Here is a 19186-nt window from a genome sequence, read left to right as displayed (position 1 = left end):
CAGGTAGGCACCATAGTAAATTAGATACACAAGCATATGAATAAAATCTTCAAATAAACCCTGTGAAGCAGGTATTATTCTTTGCACATCACTGATGAGAAAACTGAAGCTTGGTGAGTTACCCAAAACAAGAACAATAGCTTATATATTTTTTACAGCTTCAATGAGGTATCACTGGTTTACGTTAAACTGAATATATTTCAAGTGTACGTTTGATCAGTACATCTGTATATATCCATGAAAGTTACACTACAATCAAGATAATAAACATATCCACCATCTCCAAAAGCATAGTTTGCACATTTTAGAATGTTATGTAAAGGGAATAATACAGTAGATCTTCACTGTATGGCTTCTTTCACTTGGCATAATTATTTTGAAATTCATCCATGTTGTTATGTGTATCACTACTTCATTTCCTTTTATCGCTGAGTAGTATTCCATTGTATGGATAAGCCACAATTTGTCTGTCCGAATGTTGGTGGACATTTATGTTGTTTCCAGTTTTTTTCTATAATAAAATAGCTACGAACATTGACAAGTAAGTTTTTGTATGAACATGTTTTCATTTCTCTTCGGTAAAAAGCTAGGAGAGGAACACCTGTACTGAATGGCAGGTGAATGTTACACTTTTTAAGACACTGTTACACTGTTTTCCTAAGTGTGTATCATTTTACATTCCCACCAGCAGTGTATGTTTTTAGTTCTACATCCTCACCAACACTTGGTATAACATCGGTTTTTGTTTGTTTCCTTTTAGTTGTTCTTTGTAGGTGTTAGTGGTATCTCATCGTGGTTTTGATTTGCATTTCCCTAATGACTAATGTTATTGAACATCTTATATGCTATTTGCCATCCATATTATCTTCTTCAATACAGTGTTTGTTGAATCTTTGCCTATTTAAAAAAAATATTTGCTTTCTTGAGTTCTAAGAGTTCTTTTTTTAATTGCAACACTTCTTTATATATTCTAGACATTAAGTCCTTTGTTGGATATATGTATGTTGTATTTTCTCCAAGTTTGTGATTTGCCTTTCATTTTATTTTATTATTATTATTCTAAGTTTATTTATCTTGAGAGAGAGGGAGAGAGAGCGAGCGAATGTGCGCGCATAGGCAAGGGGCAGAGAAAGAGAGAGAGGGAGAGAGAGAATCCCAAGCAGGCTCCACCCTGTCAGCTCAGAGCCTGAAATGGGGCTCAAACTCACAAACCATGAGATCATGACCTGAGCAAAAATCAAGATTAAGATGTTTAACCGACTGAGCCACCCAGGCACCCCTGCCTCTCATTTTCTTAACAATGTCTTTTGAAGAATAAAAATTTGTTATTTTGATAAAGTTCAACTTACAAATTTTTTCATTATAGCTTTTTGTGTCCTATATAATAACTTCACCTAACCAAAGGCTGCAAAAACTTCTACACGTTCTTCTGGAAGTTTTATAATTTTAGCTTTAATATTTAGGGATATGATTCAATTCTAGAAATTTTTATAATGGCATGAGTTTAAATTCATTTATTTATTAAATGTTTATTTTTCAAAGAGAGAGAACACAAGCGGGGGGGGGGGGCGGGGGGGGCAGAGAGTAAGAGAGAGGGAGACAGAATCTGAAGCAGGCTCCAGACTCTGAGCTGTCAGCACAGAGCCTGAGGTGGGGCTCAAACCCATGTACTGTGAGACCATGACCTGAGCCGAAGTAGGATGCTTACCCAACTGAGCCACCCAGGTGCCCTTAAGTTCACTTTTTAAAATGAGAATATACAGTTGTTTCAACACAATTTATTGAAAAGATTATCCTTTCTCCAAAAGAATTACCTTTGGATGTTTACTTAACATCAGGTCAGTATTGATGAGTGGTCTATATTTGGATGTTTTATTGATCTGTATTTTATTCTTATCACCAATACCACATTGTCTTGATTAGTGTAACACAGAGCAAATCAAGAAGTGTAAGTCCTCTAACTTTGTTCTTTTTTAAAACTGTTTTGGTTCTTCTAGATTCTTTGCATTCCCATGCAAATTTCAGAATCAGATTCTCAATTTTTACCAAAAATCCTGTAGAGATTTTGATTATGATTGATTAAACCTATAGATCAGCTGGGGAGAACAGACATCTTAATAATATTGAGTTTTCTAATCCATGAAAATGATGCATCTCTCCATTTATTTAGATCTTATTTAATTTCTCTCAGCAAAAAACTGTTCACTGTAGTTTCCCATACGCAGGTCTTGCATACTGTTGCTAAATTTAGTTCCTAAACATCTGATGCTTTTTGATGCTATTGGAAATTGTACTTTTGAAATTTCACTTCTCAATTGTTCCACTGCTAGTACATAGAAATATGATTTTTGAATATTCATCTGAATTTCATGACCTTGTTGAATTCCAACTTACTGCTTCCAGTTTTTTGGTACGTGTCCTATGACATTTTCTGTACACGATCATGTCATTTGCAAATACTATGTTGGACAGGGCTTCAACCAGTAAAATGTTGAATAGAAGTGGTGATAATATATACTCCTGTTTTAGTCTTCATTTTGAAGAGAAATTTCTTTTAACATTTCATGCCTAAATGTGTTAGATGCTGTAGAGTTTACAGGTTAAGAAGTTCCCTTCTATTAGTCATTTATAAAGGGATTTATTTTGTTTTTAGATTGTAAATAGGTGTTGAATTTTATAGAATGCTTTTTCTAAATCTATTGCTATCTTCACATATTTTTCTCCTTTATTTTTTAATATGGTGAATGACAAGAATAGATTTTCTCAAATATTTTCTTATTTTAACTATAAGTATTTGTATATAAATCAATGAAAAAATAATTTAAAACCATCAGGAAAGCATAAACCTGGCTGTGCATGGAAAAAGTATTATTGTCATTGTTTGATGAACATCTCTGAGAAGATGACGTCTTCAGCTTTTCAAAGAGTTTATCATAACCCCATTTAGGGGAGGCAAGAATGAGTCCCAGTTAACAGGGTTCAACACAGTGAAGGCATCTGACAGCGTATCAGTGTGGGTAAGGAGCTGAGATGTGACAGAATATGACCAGTGGGAGTAGAGTACTCTCCATTTTCTCCTTCTAAGCTTACTTACCAGGGCCAATCTTCAGCTCTCAGCAGTAGTTCAAAGCAAAATTCTTCTGTGGGGTGAAATGAACGTCTTTGGTTATCCAGGTAGCAGGGTACACAGGAGAGAGCAAGAATTTCATCAGCACATAGTCCCTATAAACTAAGTACAGATAAGATTCTGGGGACAAACTACCCATTATCATCAGGCACAAGAATGTATAATACAGAAGGCTCGCAACACATCTGTATCTGGAGTTACAGTGCTTCATTCTGGACTGCCTTCCTGACTAGCATATGGCTATCATCTAAGAAATCCCTTCCCTTCCTCTTCACCTTGGGAATTGCCTTTACCTCTCTCGATGCTGGATTTCCCATCTTGAATTTCATGTCTTCCTCCTTTTTGGTTTACTCTCTCACTTTGGTCAAATTCATCCTTCAGTAGGCTTCTGAGTAATCGTTTATAGGCTATTTCTTTTGAGAATTCAAATATAAGAAGATGTATTTTGTCATCACATTTCATTGGTAGTTTGGCTGACTACAAGATCCTAGGTTAGAATTCTGTAATTCCAGCTGCCACTTTTGTTTTGATGAGTCCTAAACCATTCTGATTCATGATCCTTTGTAAGTATTATATGCCTTCTAACTCTATAAATTTGTGGAATCTTCTTTGTCTTAGAATTCTGAAACTGGCATGGATTTATTTCCACCCATTGTGAACAGCCACTGGGTTTTTCCAATGCAATCATTCATGTCTTTCATGTATAGGATCTTTTCTTGAATAATTTTGGTGATGATTCCCTCCCTTCCATTTTATCTGCACTGTCCTCTCCCCTTTTTCTATGTTGGCCCTTCTATCCAGCCCAGTAATATTTCTACCGAATCTCTTCTCCATTTCTTTCTCATCAGCCTAATGGCACCCAGGTGTGTGTGTGTGTGTGTGTGTGTGTGTGTGTGTGTGTGTGTGTGTCTGTGTGTCCATCTGTCTTTGCTTCTGCCCTTTCTGCCAGGAAGCCCACAGACTTGAGGAAACACTTCACTGTTTCTCCACAGCAGTGGTGGTGATTGGGCCCAAGGGCCCTGAGATCTCATGCTGTCCTGTTTACTCTGGACCATACCATGGGTTTAGTAAGCCTTTCCTGTGGTAGATTCTTGCTGGTGGATGAGGGATGATGGACCATAATGCAGTCACAATGGAGAAGGAATTCCAGTAGCTTCTTTGACTGTATCTTTCAAACCATTCACTTCAGTTTATCATTGTACTATATTTTTAGTATCTTCTTTTGGGGCGGGGGGCAGATTCTTTGAATGTTCCTTTTTTATTGCATCCTACTCTTGAGTCATAGATGTAGTATATTTCTAGGAATATGAATAATGGTATTTGTTGTTTTGTTATTTTTGAAGTTTTCTTCTTCACGCATAAGTTGTTTTCTTCTAAGTTGCTTTTCTTTCCTTATTATTTGTTTTGACCTCTACGTTTCATATTGGTTGCATTTATCATATGTCTGGCACCGTCTCATTTTGAAGAATGGGAAACTAAAAAGGTGACCACAAGCTCTAAACATATGTTTGAGGCCCTTAGTCTAGTAACCTTCATTGTAGGGTTATTTTGCTGGACCAATTATTAGCGAACCCCCAATATCAGAATGTTTAGGTCTTTTAGGCTCCTCATATTCCCTAAAAGAAAATTCTTCCAATTTTCTGCTTAGAGGTTTTTACATACAACATTCAGATTGCATAAGGTCACCCGATTTCCCTGATTTCACCATGGTATTCACATGCTCAATTGTGTCTGCAAAACCCAATCTAGAGATATTGTTCACCCTTCCCAGAGAATAAACCTATAGGCTTCTGCAATTGTTCAGCGGTATGGAGTAGGTGAGGGGATGTAAGCATTTCACAGCTTCTTAAAGCCTTAACCAGTCTTCTTTATTTTAGACATCTCTTCTAGCTCCTTTTCCAAACTGTCTGTTGCTGCTAATGTTTGATATTTTAGAAAATTCTGGTGTAAACTGGAGGTTCTTTAAAATTCAGCTTTCGTGGGTTACTTAAGGCAGTTAGCAGTAATCCATCTACTTTCCAGCTTCTAAAATTTTATTAAGTCTTCTTGTGGATTTATGCTTTATAAATAAATTCCTTCGTTGGAGTCTTAGCAGGGTTTCAGAAGGGAGCAAAATTAAATTGAAGACGTTAATCTTTAATATTATATCTGTTTCCTTTTCATTATTTAAAAATTTTTTATGTTTCTTTTTTATTTTTGAGAGAGAGAGAGACAGAGTGAGCATGCCAGGGAGGGGTCAGAGAGGGAGACACAGAATCCGAAGCAGGCTCCAGGCTCTGAGCTGTCAGCACAGAGCCCAACGCGGTGCTCGGACACATGAGCTGCAAGATCATGACCTGAGCTGAAGTCGGATGCTTAACTGATTAAGCCACCCAGGCACTCCTCTTTTCATTAGTTTCTGCCCTTCATTAGTCCCATTTTTCATTTCTATGTGGATTGATTCTATTGATCCACTTTCTAATTATTGAAGTTGTATGCTTAGTTCATTATTCTTCAGCCTATTTCATCTAAGGCTATGCATTTCCCTCTAAGAACCACTTTAGCTATATCTTACTTTGATTTGTAGTACTTTCACTGTGATTACTTTATATGAACTACGATATTTCTACTATGATTTCTATTTTTTACTTGTATTTACAAATGTGGTTTTAAATTTACAAATATATGGGCTATTTGGCTAATCCTGTCTGTACTATAGTTGGAGAACATGTTATATATGGTAATAATTCTTTAAAGTTTGTTGAACCTTGCTTTAAAACTAGTGTCTGGTAGATTTAATAACCACTCCGTGCATGCTTGAGAAGACCAAGCACTCTCTAACTGTTAAACATATTAAACCAACTTGTTATTGTATTACTCAAATTTTGTCTATATCCTTTTTAATAGAGCTACTGTGTTAAAATAACTCAGCATGATGGAACATTGATACATTTTTCTTTGTAATTCTGTCAATCTTTGCTTAAAATTTTCCATAGAAGAGTTAGAACTGCCTTTTTTTTTTCTGGTAAGGTGAATCTTTTAATAACAATGTAGCAAACACATTTGTTTTAAATAATGCCTTAATTTTTTTTGTTATTAAAATGGCTAGTCCAACTTTCTTTTAGTCAGTATTTGTGTGGCACATATTGTTTTTATATCCCTTTCTTTTAAAATTAGTATTTATGTGGGGTTTTTTTTTTAAGATTAAACAGGTAGGTTTTACTATCAAATGTAAATTCTACAAAAACTCAGTAGTATTGTAGTAAGGATGACTGCTTTCATCTTAAAGTCTTTCAGAGCTTTGGGCAGACAGCATCTTAAAGCATCAGGTATAAGCAACTCTTTTTCTGATCTTAAGTGCCAGTTGTCACCAATTTTCACACAAAACGGTTTTTTGTTTTTTTCTTTTTTCCTACTGCAGTTGAAGGGCCATTGCTGGTCAGGTGAAGAGGGAATGTGTGGCTGTCCATTCACGGTATTAGTCAAAGTAATTAAAGACAGTGGCCACACAAGTCTGCACGTCACTGTATCCAAGCCAAGGACAACAGGAGTAACTTAAAGAAGACGTGTGCACTTAATCAAATCCTGTTTTCCTCTTTGGAGTTACATGAGGTAGCAGTACTAGCTGGCTAGTGTCTAATGTTGCACTTTTGTAGCATAAACACAGCTAAGCGGATAGTGCTAAAGACTGACAGCATCAGTACCAGCTCTAACCGCTTCAGCGTTTACCTGTCAGTCCAGCATGCTGACTCTAATACTATGCTTTTAAGAGTTTTAATCACTTGACAGTTAAGGCATGAGAGAAAGGGTTAAGGCTACTTCTTAATAGATACAAACATTCACTCCAGTTAGTATATTACTTTCTAGAACATACTGTTGAAAAATTCTCATTTTGTGACACTAAAAACTATGGGATGTCTTTTATTAAAGTCAAAACTATCAGTAATGGGAGAAGTATAATATGAAATAAGACATATGAAGCTACAGTGTTCAGTTACAGTTTAAACTAGAAATTACTAACCACACATAGCTGCTTCTTTTTTGGTTTTACATTTTGGCCCCTAGTTCATTCTTATTTAGAACTGGTACCTGCTGAGAAAGAGCTGCAATTTTTTTTTTTTTTAAGTTTACTTATTTATTTTGAGAGAGAGAGAGAGAGAGAGAGGGAGGGAGAGAGAGAGGGAGGGAGAGAGAGAGAGAGAGAGAGTGAGAACATGTGGAGGAGGAACAGAGAGAGGGAGAGAGAATCTCAAGCAGGCTCCATGCTGTCAGTGTGGAGCCTGACTAAGGGCTTGAACTCCTAAACCGTGAGGTCATGACCTGAGCCGAAACCAAGAGTCAGATGCTTAACCGAGTGAGCCACCCAGGCGCCCCAAGAGATGCAACTTTTAAGCTATGTATTTTTTGTGGTGGCTGTGCCACGTACTGTGTATTTATGTTTTAATCATGCTTCTCATGAGTAGCACATAGCTGGATTTCTTTCCCCTGCTTGAGTCTTTTTCGTTGCTTAGCTTTGTCCATTTATATTGACTGATAAGTGACTGATAAATCACTGATAAGTGACTACTGATATATTTTGAATTTTTTCTACCCTTTATTTTCTGCTTTGTATTTGTTCTGACTCCTCCCTGCTTCCATTTTTACCCTTCTTTTCCTGATTTTTTTTGGATTCAGTTTATATCATTCCATTTACTCCCTCATGTTCTCAAAAGTCACTATAAAATCACTATTTTTAGTGATTAAATTTTTTAGATTAAATATTTTTAGACTAAAATCACTGTTTCTAATGTTTACCAAAAATGCACATGTAAAATCTAAAATTAATCACTGTATGTACCTTCTTCCCAAGTAAAAAAGACCTTAGCAACTATGTAACTAAGATTATCCTCAATCTCATGTTATTTGGTCCACCACTTATTTTCATTTAAAAATCTCTCAATTAGATATTAAAGAGTCACAATATTTTGTTCAGATAATCCCACAGGTTTATCACTTTTTCTCCAACAGCTAAAGAGATTCTTACAGGGGAACATCTTTCAGTGAGATATAGTGGTAAACTTTCTCCATTTTTGTTTGTTTCAAAATGTCTTTATGTTACCTCTGTTTTTGAAAGATATCTGCATATATAATTCGAAGCTGATAATTAATTTCTCTTAGCACTTTGAAGATAATAGTCTGTGTTTGGCTTCCATTGTTTTGGCTGTTGGTAAGTCTGCTGACTATTCCTTTGTTAGTAATATGCCTTTTATCTCTGGATATGTTAAGATCTTTGTCTTTGGATTTCAGCAATTTTAGTATGGTTTTTCTATAGGCAACAATCAGGATTCAACTGCAGATACTATCTCTATTTAAAGCAGAAAAGAATTTAATATTCAATTCCAACCGAAATGCTGAATGAGTAAGGTTTAGACTCTAAACTTTGAACACTACCACAGAATTATCTTGCCAAAGGAACTTTTTTTCTTTTTCACATTTAGGAAGCTAGAGAATTGGGAGGACTTTGCACCCAGCATCATACTGTAACCTTAGCTATAATTTATAGATCAGGAAGCTGTCATCATACCTGTTTCTAGGGCCATGATGCATACCCTTGATCCACAACAGTAAATGGATGCCTTACATACTACCACTTCTCTCCCGCACAAGTTAACTTGGTTTTGATTTCAATCTCATGTGAATACATGTGATTGGTAGAACCTGAATGTATCTGGAAACTTACCTGCAAAACAAATATGGGAAATATAACTTTTAGCTTTTCATTTATATTATAGGAATGAATTCTTGATGAAGGCTGGAATGATAGTGAATGAGCTAATCTACCACATCTGCCATACCTGAGAAACCTGAGTAAGATTTAATTTGTCCTGCTAGGGAATTATTGTCCTTGAAGCTAAGGAATCATGTCTTCTATCATTTCAAGAAAATATGCACCTATTATCTCTTTGAATATCTCTTCTGTTTCCATTTTTGCCATTTTTTCCCTTGGAACTACAAAAAGAAGTATTATTTCTTTGTAATGTTTTATTTCTTTAGACTTGTCTTCCAATTTAATTAATTCTCTCTTCATCTGTGTCTAATCTACTTTTACTTATCTGTTGAGTTTATTTCAGTATTTTTTTCAATGTTAGAAGTTCTTTAATTCTAGGGGTTCCTGGATGGCTTAGTTGGTTGAGCATCCAACTCTTGATTTCAGCTCAGGTCATGATCCCAGGGTCATGGGATGGAGCCCCACATTGGCCTCTGCACAGAGCATGGAGCCTACTTGGTATTCTCTTGCTCCCCCTCTCTGTGCCCCTCCCCTATGCATACACACACATGCTCTCTTTCTCAAAAACAAACAAACAAACTTTTTTTTTTTTTTTTTAAATTTTTTTTTTTTATTTTTGGGACAGAGAGAGACAGAGCATGAACGGGGGAGGGACAGAGAGAGAGGGAGACACAGAATCGGAAACAGGCTCCAGGCTCCGAGCCATCAGCCCAGAGCCTGACGCGGGGCTCGAACTCACGGACCATGAGATCGTGACCTGGCTGAAGTCGGACGCTTAACCGACTGCGCCACCCAGGCGCCCCAGAAACAAACATTTAAGAAAAAAGAAATTCTTTGATTCTTTTTCAAATCTGGAATTTCACTTTTGATAATCTCCTATTCCTTGGTCACATTTTCATTTTCTCCTTCATTTCATTAAATATTTTCTACATAGTTACTTTATATTTCAGTGTCTGATTTGGGAGGCTTATTTCTACTGATTTCTGTTTCTCCTGACTTTTGCTTATGGTAGCTTATTTCCTCTTCTGGTTTTGGAATTGATTGTGCACACTAGTTTGATCTCCATCCAATCTACAGAAATCTTCAAGGGCCTATATATGAAAGTACATTTTTTTAAAAGATGATTTACTTTTGCTTCTCTCATACATACTGGGGCTCTAGGAATGCTGGACCAATTTAAGGTAATTTTACACCTTGAGGTTTCCCGACAATAAAGAAAATATGTATTTAAATCCCAAACCTGTGTGAAGGAAGAAGAGTGACTACAAATTCTCAGGGTAGTCATTTTTCCTATGTAAAACTGAGGCTGAAGGACAAGGTGCCTTGTCACTGCTCATGATCTTAGAACTCATTCGTCAATTTAGTTTTCAGGTCCTTCTTTGGATTTGATGCTTTGGAACTTTCTTTACATTTTTTTTTTTTGAGCTCAGTTATGCATTTAAAAGGATGTTTGTTGTGCTATATCCAGAATTTCTAGATGTTTTGTTACAGAAGATTTTCAGATATATCTTTTCAGACATAGTAAAACAAAACAAAACAAGTTCTAGAGTTTCAACCTAATTAACATTTTTTTTAATGTTTATTTTATCGTTGAGAGAGACAGAGCATGAGCAGGGGAGGGGCAAAGAGAGAGGGAGACACAGAATACGAAGGAGGCTTCAGGCTCCCAGCTGTCAGCACAGAGTCTGATGCGGGGCTTGAACCCACGAACTGTGATGTCATGACCTGAGCCAAAGTTGGATGCTTAACCAACTGAACCACCCCGGTGCCCCTCAACCTGGTTTAAAAAAATCTTTACTGATAAGCACTATCCTGAGTTTCAACTAAGAGCTGAAGAAACTTATAATCTAGATAGGCAAGACACATATGTAAACAATGAACAGTATTAAATGGAATAATAACCAAATAGAAATATAAGAAAGAAGCTGTGGCAAGGCAGATAGAAGAAAAGATGTTTTATCTCCTAGGACTTCCACTGTTACACACTTTTTACAGGTCTGTCATTTGTGTTTCTTTCTTTTTTTTTTTTTAATTTTTTTTAACGTTTTATTTATTTTTGAGACAGAGAGAGACAGAGCATGAACGGCGGAGGGGCAGAGAGAGAGGGAGACACAGAATCGGAAGCAGGCTCCAGGCTCTGAACCATCAGCCCAGAACCCGACGCGGGGCTCGAACTCACGGACCGCGAGATCGTGACCTGAGCTGAAGTCGGACGCCCAACCGACTGAGCCACCCAGGCTCCCCCTGTCATTTGTGTTTCTAAAAGTATTGGTATCCTATCTATTAGACTTGATTTAAGGCAAGGACTGTATTTTATGCTTCTTTACAGTTCCCTAAGGTGCCTAGATTAAAAGCAGAATAAATTAGGGATTTCTGCTTCTGGGAAGATTAAACAGGTACACTTTTCCCTGTTCTTCCCAGTAAGTATAATTAAAAATCCTGAACATTATATAAAAACAAGCACAAGAAGACTCTGAAAGGTGGAAAGAAGGCCAACTGGTTAGAGACTGGGACCTGAGTTACATTACAATACATTCCATGTGTTTTCTTTTTGCCTCATATATCCCAAAGTGGGAACTAAAGATGCTAGCAACCCAGAAATGCCACTAGATACAGACAAAACAGCTCCAACAAAAACCTGCTCTGTCTAGCCAAATGACTAGGAAAGAGACAGCCTAGCAAGACAGAAAACTTACACAAAAACTAATATTCTATAGTCAAACACCACAAAAAAACTGTAGCCTCAACCCCATCCATGCTGCAAAGACTGAATGGGGAGTCTAGACTTCCTTTCTCATCAGGCCATAAGAAGTTGGGACTAAAACAGCAGATTTGACATTCATGTTATTGGTGTCCTGGAAGGGGAGAAGAAAGAAGGCAGGGCTGAAAAAGTACTTGATGAAATAATGGCTGAAAACTTTCAAATTTAGACAAAAAGACTACTTCCCCCAACAACAAAAACCAGCATTATGAAGCCACAGACTCGAAGCTGAGCTATCCTCAAACATGTTAAACCCAAAGAAATTCATATCAAAACATACTATAGACAAACTTCTAAAAACTAAAGACAAGAAAAAATCTTGAAAAGAGTGACAGAGAAGAATACCTTACCTATACTATAGGAGAAAATGAATTTGAATGACAGGATTTCTCCTCAGTAAACCTGAGGGCCAGAATGAAGTGACACAACATTTTTCAAGTTCTGAAAGAGAACTGTCAACCTAGAATTCTATATCCAGCAAAAATATCCTTTAGGAATGAAACAGAAATCAAGACACATTCTCAGATGAAGGTTAGAGACTTTGGGACCTTAAAGAAGTTTTCTAAACAGAAAGGAAATGATGAGGTGTGGCTGGGTGGATGGACTGGTTAAGTGTCTGGCTCTTGATTTTGGCTCAGCTCATGATCTCACAGTTCATGAGACAGAGCCCCATGCTGGGCTCTGTGCTGACAGCGTAGAGCCTCCTTGGGATTCTCTCTCCTTCTCTCTCTCTGCCCCACCTCAGCTTGTGCTCTATCTCTCAAAATAATAAATAAACATGAAAAAAATTTAAATAAAAAAAAGAAAGGAAATGATGACAGAGGGAATCTTAGCATGTTAGAAAAGAAGAAAGAGAAATGTAAAGAGTAAAAATATGAGTAAATACATTTTTCTTCTCCTTTTTGTTTCTCCTCCTAGTATGTTTCATGGTGGGGCAAAAATTGTAATACTGTCTGATGTGGTTATAAGTGCATGCAAAATGCATATTTTAAGTTGAGCAGGGAAAAGTACAGTTGTGGGTTAAATTTGTCCCCCTTGGGGTGCCTGGGTGGCTCAGCTGGTTAAGCATCCAACTTTGGCTCAGGTCATGATCTCAATGTTTCTGGGTTCGAACCCCATGTTGGTTTCTGTTCTGACAGCTTGGAGCCTGGAGCCTGCTTCGGATTCTGTGTCTTCCTCTCTCTCTGCCCCTCCCTGTCTCTCTCTCTCTCTCTCTCTCTCTCAAAAATAAAGAAACATTTAAAAAATTGCTTTTTAATTTTTCCCCCTCAAAAAAGATATGTTGAAGTCCTAAGCCCCAGTACCTCATTTTGTGACCTTATTTGGAAATAGGGTCACTGCAGATATAATTAGTTAAGACGAGATTATACTGGAGTAGAGTGGGCTCCTAATCCACTATGAATGATGTTCTTGTATGAAAATGGCCATGTAAAGACACAGAAATACAAGGAGAACCTCATGTCATTACAAATGCAAAGACTGAAATTATGTGAATAAATGTGTAGGAATGCTAAAGATTGCCAACAAACCACCTGAAGCTAAGAAGAATTAGGGATGGATTCCCCTACAGGTTTCAGAGGAATCATGGTCATACTGACACCTTGATTTCTGACTTCTGGCTTTCATAACTGTGAAACAGTAAATAAAACTATAAACTAATATCCTTCATAACTATAAATGTAAGAATCCTTAAGAAAATATTAACAAGTATCATTTGACAACATATGAAAACAATTTTACACCGTGACTAAGTGTGGTTCATTCAGATTACAAAGCTTGTTCAGTATTTGAAAAGTAATCAATGTATTAACACCACACTAACAGACTACAGGAAAAAAATCATATGATCAAATGAATTGGTAATCTCAAGGAATCTACAAAAGTCTTCTAGAACTATTAAGTTCAGCAAGATGGCAGAATACAAGATAAACATAATATTTTATTTCTATATAACAACAATTAACAGGTAAATACAAAAATTTAAAAATAAAATACCATTTACAATTGCTCAAAAAATGGAAACTCCAAAATGCTGGCCAAAAAAAAAAAAAAAAAAAAATCAAAGATGATCCAAATAAATGGAGAGGCGTGCTATGTTTATAGATTGGAAGACTCAACATGATTAAAAGATGTGAATTCTTTGTAAATTGATGTGCAAGTTTAACGCAATTCCTATAAAAATCCCAACAAAATTTTAAATATAGACAATATTATGGTAAAGTTTATATGGAAAGACAAAGGAACCTAAACAGCTAAAACAATTTTAAAAAGCAGTAAGAGGAATCAGTCTACATGACTGGAAGAGTTGTTTTATAGTTACACTAATCAAGAGTGTCGCACTGGTGGAAGTAAGACACACAGATCAATGTAACAGAATAAAAACACAGAAATAGATCCATACAAATACATACAAATCATCTTTGAGAAAAGAGTAAAAGCAGTTCAGTGGAGAAATTTCAGATAGCCTTTTCAATCAGTGTTCCTAGGGGCAGTTGGACATCCATAGGTAAAAAAATGGACCTCAGCCTAAGCCTCATATCTTACATAAAAATTAACTAAAAATAAATTATGAACTCAAATGTAAAATATAAAACTATACAAAAATTTTAGGAAAAAAACCAGAATAAGTCTAGGGTTAGGGACTGAGTTCCTATATTTGACATCAAAAGTACGATCCATAAAATAAAAATTGATAAATTGGACTTCATCAAAATTAAAAACTTTTTTGCTCTGTGAAAGACTCTAAAAAGAGTATGGAAAGACAAGGAAATAGATAGGGAGAAAATATTTGTGAGCTAAGTATTTGATGAAGGATTACTATCTAAAATATACAAAGAACTCTTAAAACTCAACTGAAAAAAAAAGAGAATACCAACAGAAAATGGGCAAAGACAAACAAACATTTCAACAAAGAGGATATACAGATGGCAAATAAACACATGAAAATATGCTCATCTGTAGATATTAGAAAATGGGAATTAAAACTACAATGAGAGATTACCTATAAGAATAGCTAAAATTAAAAAGTGACAACACGAAATGTTGGCAAGAATGCAGAGAAACTGGGTTACTCATACACTACTGGTGGGAATATAAAATGATAGACCCACCCTGGAAAACAGTATGGCAATTTTGAGAAAAACTAAACATATAACCATGACACAACCTAGCAATTCCCCTCTGGGCATTTATTCCAGAGAAGTGAAAATTTATATTCATACAAAAACCTATATACAAATGTTTGCAGCAGCTTTATTCCTTATAGTCAAAAACTAGAAACAATCCAGATGTCATTTAACAGGTCAATGGTTAAACCGTGGTACATCCATAGCACGGAATACTACAGGAATGAACTACTGATACACTCAACAACTTATACTGATCTCCAGTGAATTATGCTGAGTGCAAAAGACTAATCCCAAAGGTTACACATACTATATGGTTCCATTTGTGTAATATTCTTGAAATTTAAAAAAAATCTGGAAATGAAGGACAGATTAGTGGTTGCCAGGGGTTAAGGACAAGTGATGGGAGGGTGGGGTGAGACAGAAGTGGGTATGACTAAACAAGGACAACACAGGGATCCTTGTGATGATGGAACTGTTCTGTATCTTGACTTTGTCAATGTCAAATCCTGGTTGTAATACTGTACTATACAGTTTTGCAAGACATTATTATTGGAGAAAATTGGTAAAGGGTATAGGAGGTCTCTATTATTTCTTATAATGCATGTTAATTCTACAATTACCTCAAAACAAAAAGCTTAATTAAAAAAGAAAAAACTAGAATAAACCCATAAATCATATTATTTATCGAGCACCTGCTGCTGTATGGCCATGCCCCATGGGAGGTACTCACATGAATATTATTTAATCTTCATAAACTCTGTAAAGATTATGCTATTTCCTAAACCATCTTTCTGGAATACTGATTCTTTGTGACATTAACAGCATTCCTTGAATAGTGTTTTGTAAAAAGGGTTCTGAGTCAACTAGTCTGAGAAGCACAAAAACAGTTTTTGTTTTTACTGTAGGACTTCTCAAGGCAATATACTAAGGTACGTTATAAAATTCAAAAGGAAGCCATCATACACAGCTTTCCTCAAATTAATTTTGGAACATTTGTTTTTACATAATGCCTGTTAACAACTTGTGTAAAGAACTAGTATTCCTTACCTTATGCCACAATAAATGTTGGTTTATAGTTTTCTATTAATATCCCTGCTGGTGTTGCATTTTATGTCTCATTTCAATTTAGCCTATAGATTTATGGTCCAAATTACTTACCATGTAACAATATAAATAGATCGAAGTACTAATGTGAAGACCAACATTCCATACATAACCTGAATAAGAAAAGAAAAATGAAGTCAGTAAAATCACTATTCTTTGGCAAAGGAAGTATATTTTGCCTACAAAAATAGCCCTCAATAAAATAAAACATTTACTATCATTTGTTACATTTAAAGAACAGAATTTTAGCAGGTATCTTCTCCCATTCCAAAGGTTGCCTTTCAGTGTTGCTGACAGTTTCCTTTGCTGTGCAGAAGCTTTTTATTTTGATGAAGTCCCAATAGTCTATTTTTGCATTTGCTTCTCTTGCCTCCAAAAACATATCTAGAAAGAAGGTGCTACCACGGATATCAAAAAGGTTACTGCCTGTGCTCTCCTCTAGGATTTTTATGGTTTCAAGTCTCACATTTAGGTCTTTAATCCATTTTGAATTTATTTTTGTGTAGGGTGTGAGAAAATGGTCCAGTTTCCTTCTTTTGCATGTGGCTGTCCAGTTTCCCTAACACCATTTGTTGAAGAGACTGTCTTTTTCCCACTGGATATTCTTTCCTGCTTTATCAAAGATTAATTGACCATATAGTTGTGGGTTTATTTCTTAGTTTTCTATTCTGTTCCACCGATCTATGTGTCTTTTTTGTGCCAGTAGCATATTGTTTTGATTGCTACAGCTTTGTAAGGTAACTTGAAGTCCAGAATTGTAATGCCTCTAGCTTTGCTTTTCTTCTTCAAGGTTGCTTTTGGCTATTCAGGGTCTTTTGCGGTTCCACACAAATTGTAGGATTATCTGATAAAGGGTTAGTATCCAACATATATAAAAATACTTATAAAACTCCACACCCCGAAACCCAATAATCCAATTTAAAAATGGGCAGAGAGTATGAATAGGCCTTTCTCCAAAGAAGCATATAGATGGCCAACAGACACATAAAAAGATGCTCAACATCATTTGTCATCAGGGAAATACAAATCAAAACTATAATGAGATATCACCTCACACCTTTCAGAATGGCTAAACTCAACACTACAAGAAACAACAGGTGGTGGTGAGAAAGAAACAACAAATGTGGTGGAGAAAGAAACAACAAAGGGAACTTTCGTGCACTGTTGGTGGGAATGCAACTGGTGCAGCCCCTTTGGAAAACAGCATGGAGGTTCCTCAAAAAGCTAAAAATAGAACTATTCTATGATCCAGCAATTGCACCACTAGGTATTTACCCAAAGAATACAAAAATACTAATTCAAAGGGATACATGGGGGCGCCTGGGTGGCGCAGTCGGTTGGGCGTCCGACTTCAGCCAGGTCACGATCTCGCAGTCCGTGAGTTCGAGCCCCGCGTCAGGCTCTGGGCTGATGGCTCAGAGCCTGGAGCCTGTTTCCGATTCTGTGTCTCCCTCTCTCTCTGCCCCTCCCCCGTTCATGCTCTGTCTCTCTCTGTCCCAAAAATAAATAAATGTTGAAAAAAAAAAAATTCAAAGGGATACATGGACCCTAATGTTAATAACAGCATTATCTCCCACAGCAAAATTATGGAAACAGCCCAAGAAACCACTGACTGATGAATGGATAAAGATGTGGTATACGGAGTGGGAGCTAGAAGGACAGTGTAGTAGGAGGACCCTAGGCTTGCCTCGTCCCTCCAGCATAGCTAGATAACTATCAAACATTCTCAATATCCAAGAAATAGACCTGTGGACAGATAAACTGTACAACTAGAGAGAGAGAAAAGGCCACAGGAAGGTAGGGCGTGCAGAGATGTGGTTTGGGGGAGAAATGGATCATGGGTGCTGCAGAGGGGAGGGAGCCCTGGTTGCAGAGAAAGATGAGATAGAGAGGAGAGCACAGGAATGCACACAAGAATACTTTCCCAAAGCTACTGGATGGAAAAACTAGAGGGGCTGATTTTTGTGAGTTTTTTTAATAAGCAGGGCTCAAAGACTAGAGTTTTGGAGATCTGTGGGCTTGTCTAGGATAGGGACCCGAGGGTACTGTCTTGCTCCTGTAGTGAAGGCAGGCAAGTGCTCCTGGGCAGAAAGCGTGATCTGAGGATCACCTGGGGCACATGGGGAGGTGACTGTTCCCTTTTCTTGGAGCGTATCTGTGAGAGGTGGCATTGCCTCTCTGGGGACAAAGAGCCAGATGGCACCATTTCGCTCCCCTACCCCTCATCATAGGTGCAGAGACACTTGCTGTGGGTGGCTAACCTGGACAATGGGTGTTTAGTTGCTTTGCTCCTGGCTCTGGCGCAGCTGCCCTTCTGGGACAAACCTGCACTGGTCCCAGTGTAATGCGACCCTCACCCAGAAGACCAGCATGAGTCCCTGCCACACCAGATTCCTAAAGTTTGGAGTTTTGAAAGGCAGCAGGCTTGGCTACGACAGAGCACAATGGACACTGTGCTGTTCCAGGCAGGCAAGCAACCTGGAGACAGACAGTGTGAAAATGGCGATCTAAAAACACACAGGACAGACAAGGGTTAATTATTCATTCTTCTGGGAGGGCTTCTCTGAAAGCAGCAAGGGTGGCCTTCCCTCCCTGGGGACCAAGGAGGTGGCTCACACCATTTCTTTCCCCCGCTCCTTAGCATAAACCAACTTTAGTAAACAGCACAGCACCAACACTAGCTGCCTAATGCTTATATCAGGTCCCACCCCTCTGTGATCCACTGGTAATGCTCTTCTTGGCAGGTGTGCTTAAGGAACAGTGCAGCAAGCTGCTTCCTGGAAGACCAGCACAAACTCCCACACGCACATCTACTGACTACAGCATTCTGCAAAGCTTCTGTTCTGGTGGAAATAGCATCAGGTCTCATTTAACAAGCAGAACAGAACACACCTAGTTAAAACTCACCACACTCTGGTCAAGGACCGAACACTGTCCATTGCAGGCAAGGAAAGCCTCTACAGACAACTGACCTGAGGGACAGACCAGCCAAAACACAGTAGCAGAGTGGACGCAACACACACCAGAGACACTTCCTGAAGTGCCAGGCCCTGCACATTACATGATCTCTTCTTCATAAAGCTATTACTCAAAGACGCAGGAAACATAACAGGATTTATACCATACAGAAGACAAAGACCTAGAGAAAATGCCACGATGGAGGAATTCATTCCAAAAGAAAGAACAAGAAAAGGTCACAGCCAGAGCTCTAATCGAAACAGACAAAATTAACATTCTGCAGAATTTAAAGCAAGAATCATAGAATACTCACTGGACTTGAGAAAAGTATGGAAGACATTAGAGAGACCCTTACTGCAGAG

General features: G+C 37.4%; 1 protein-coding gene across 6 annotated transcripts in view; it reads right to left on the bottom strand.

Moving 5' to 3' along the window:
* The window catches only part of ACER3 (alkaline ceramidase 3), a 175027-nt gene that overhangs the window by 20009 nt on the left and 135832 nt on the right, over positions 1-19186 (bottom strand). For all 6 annotated transcript variants that reach the window (XM_060605551.3, XM_078433084.2, XM_060605553.3 and 3 more), the window contains one exon: positions 15921-15979. In XM_060605551.3, coding sequence (XP_060461534.1) covers positions 15921-15979 — 59 coding nt within the window. The remainder of the gene's footprint in view (positions 1-15920; positions 15980-19186) is intronic.

Source organism: Panthera onca, chromosome D1, assembly GCF_046562875.1.
Source record: "Panthera onca isolate mPanOnc1 chromosome D1, mPanOnc1 haplotype 2, whole genome shotgun sequence".
In the NCBI taxonomy this organism is placed as follows: domain Eukaryota; kingdom Metazoa; phylum Chordata; class Mammalia; order Carnivora; family Felidae; genus Panthera; species Panthera onca.
Note: the sequence above shows the minus strand (reverse complement) of the source record. Positions and strands in the feature narration are given on the sequence as shown.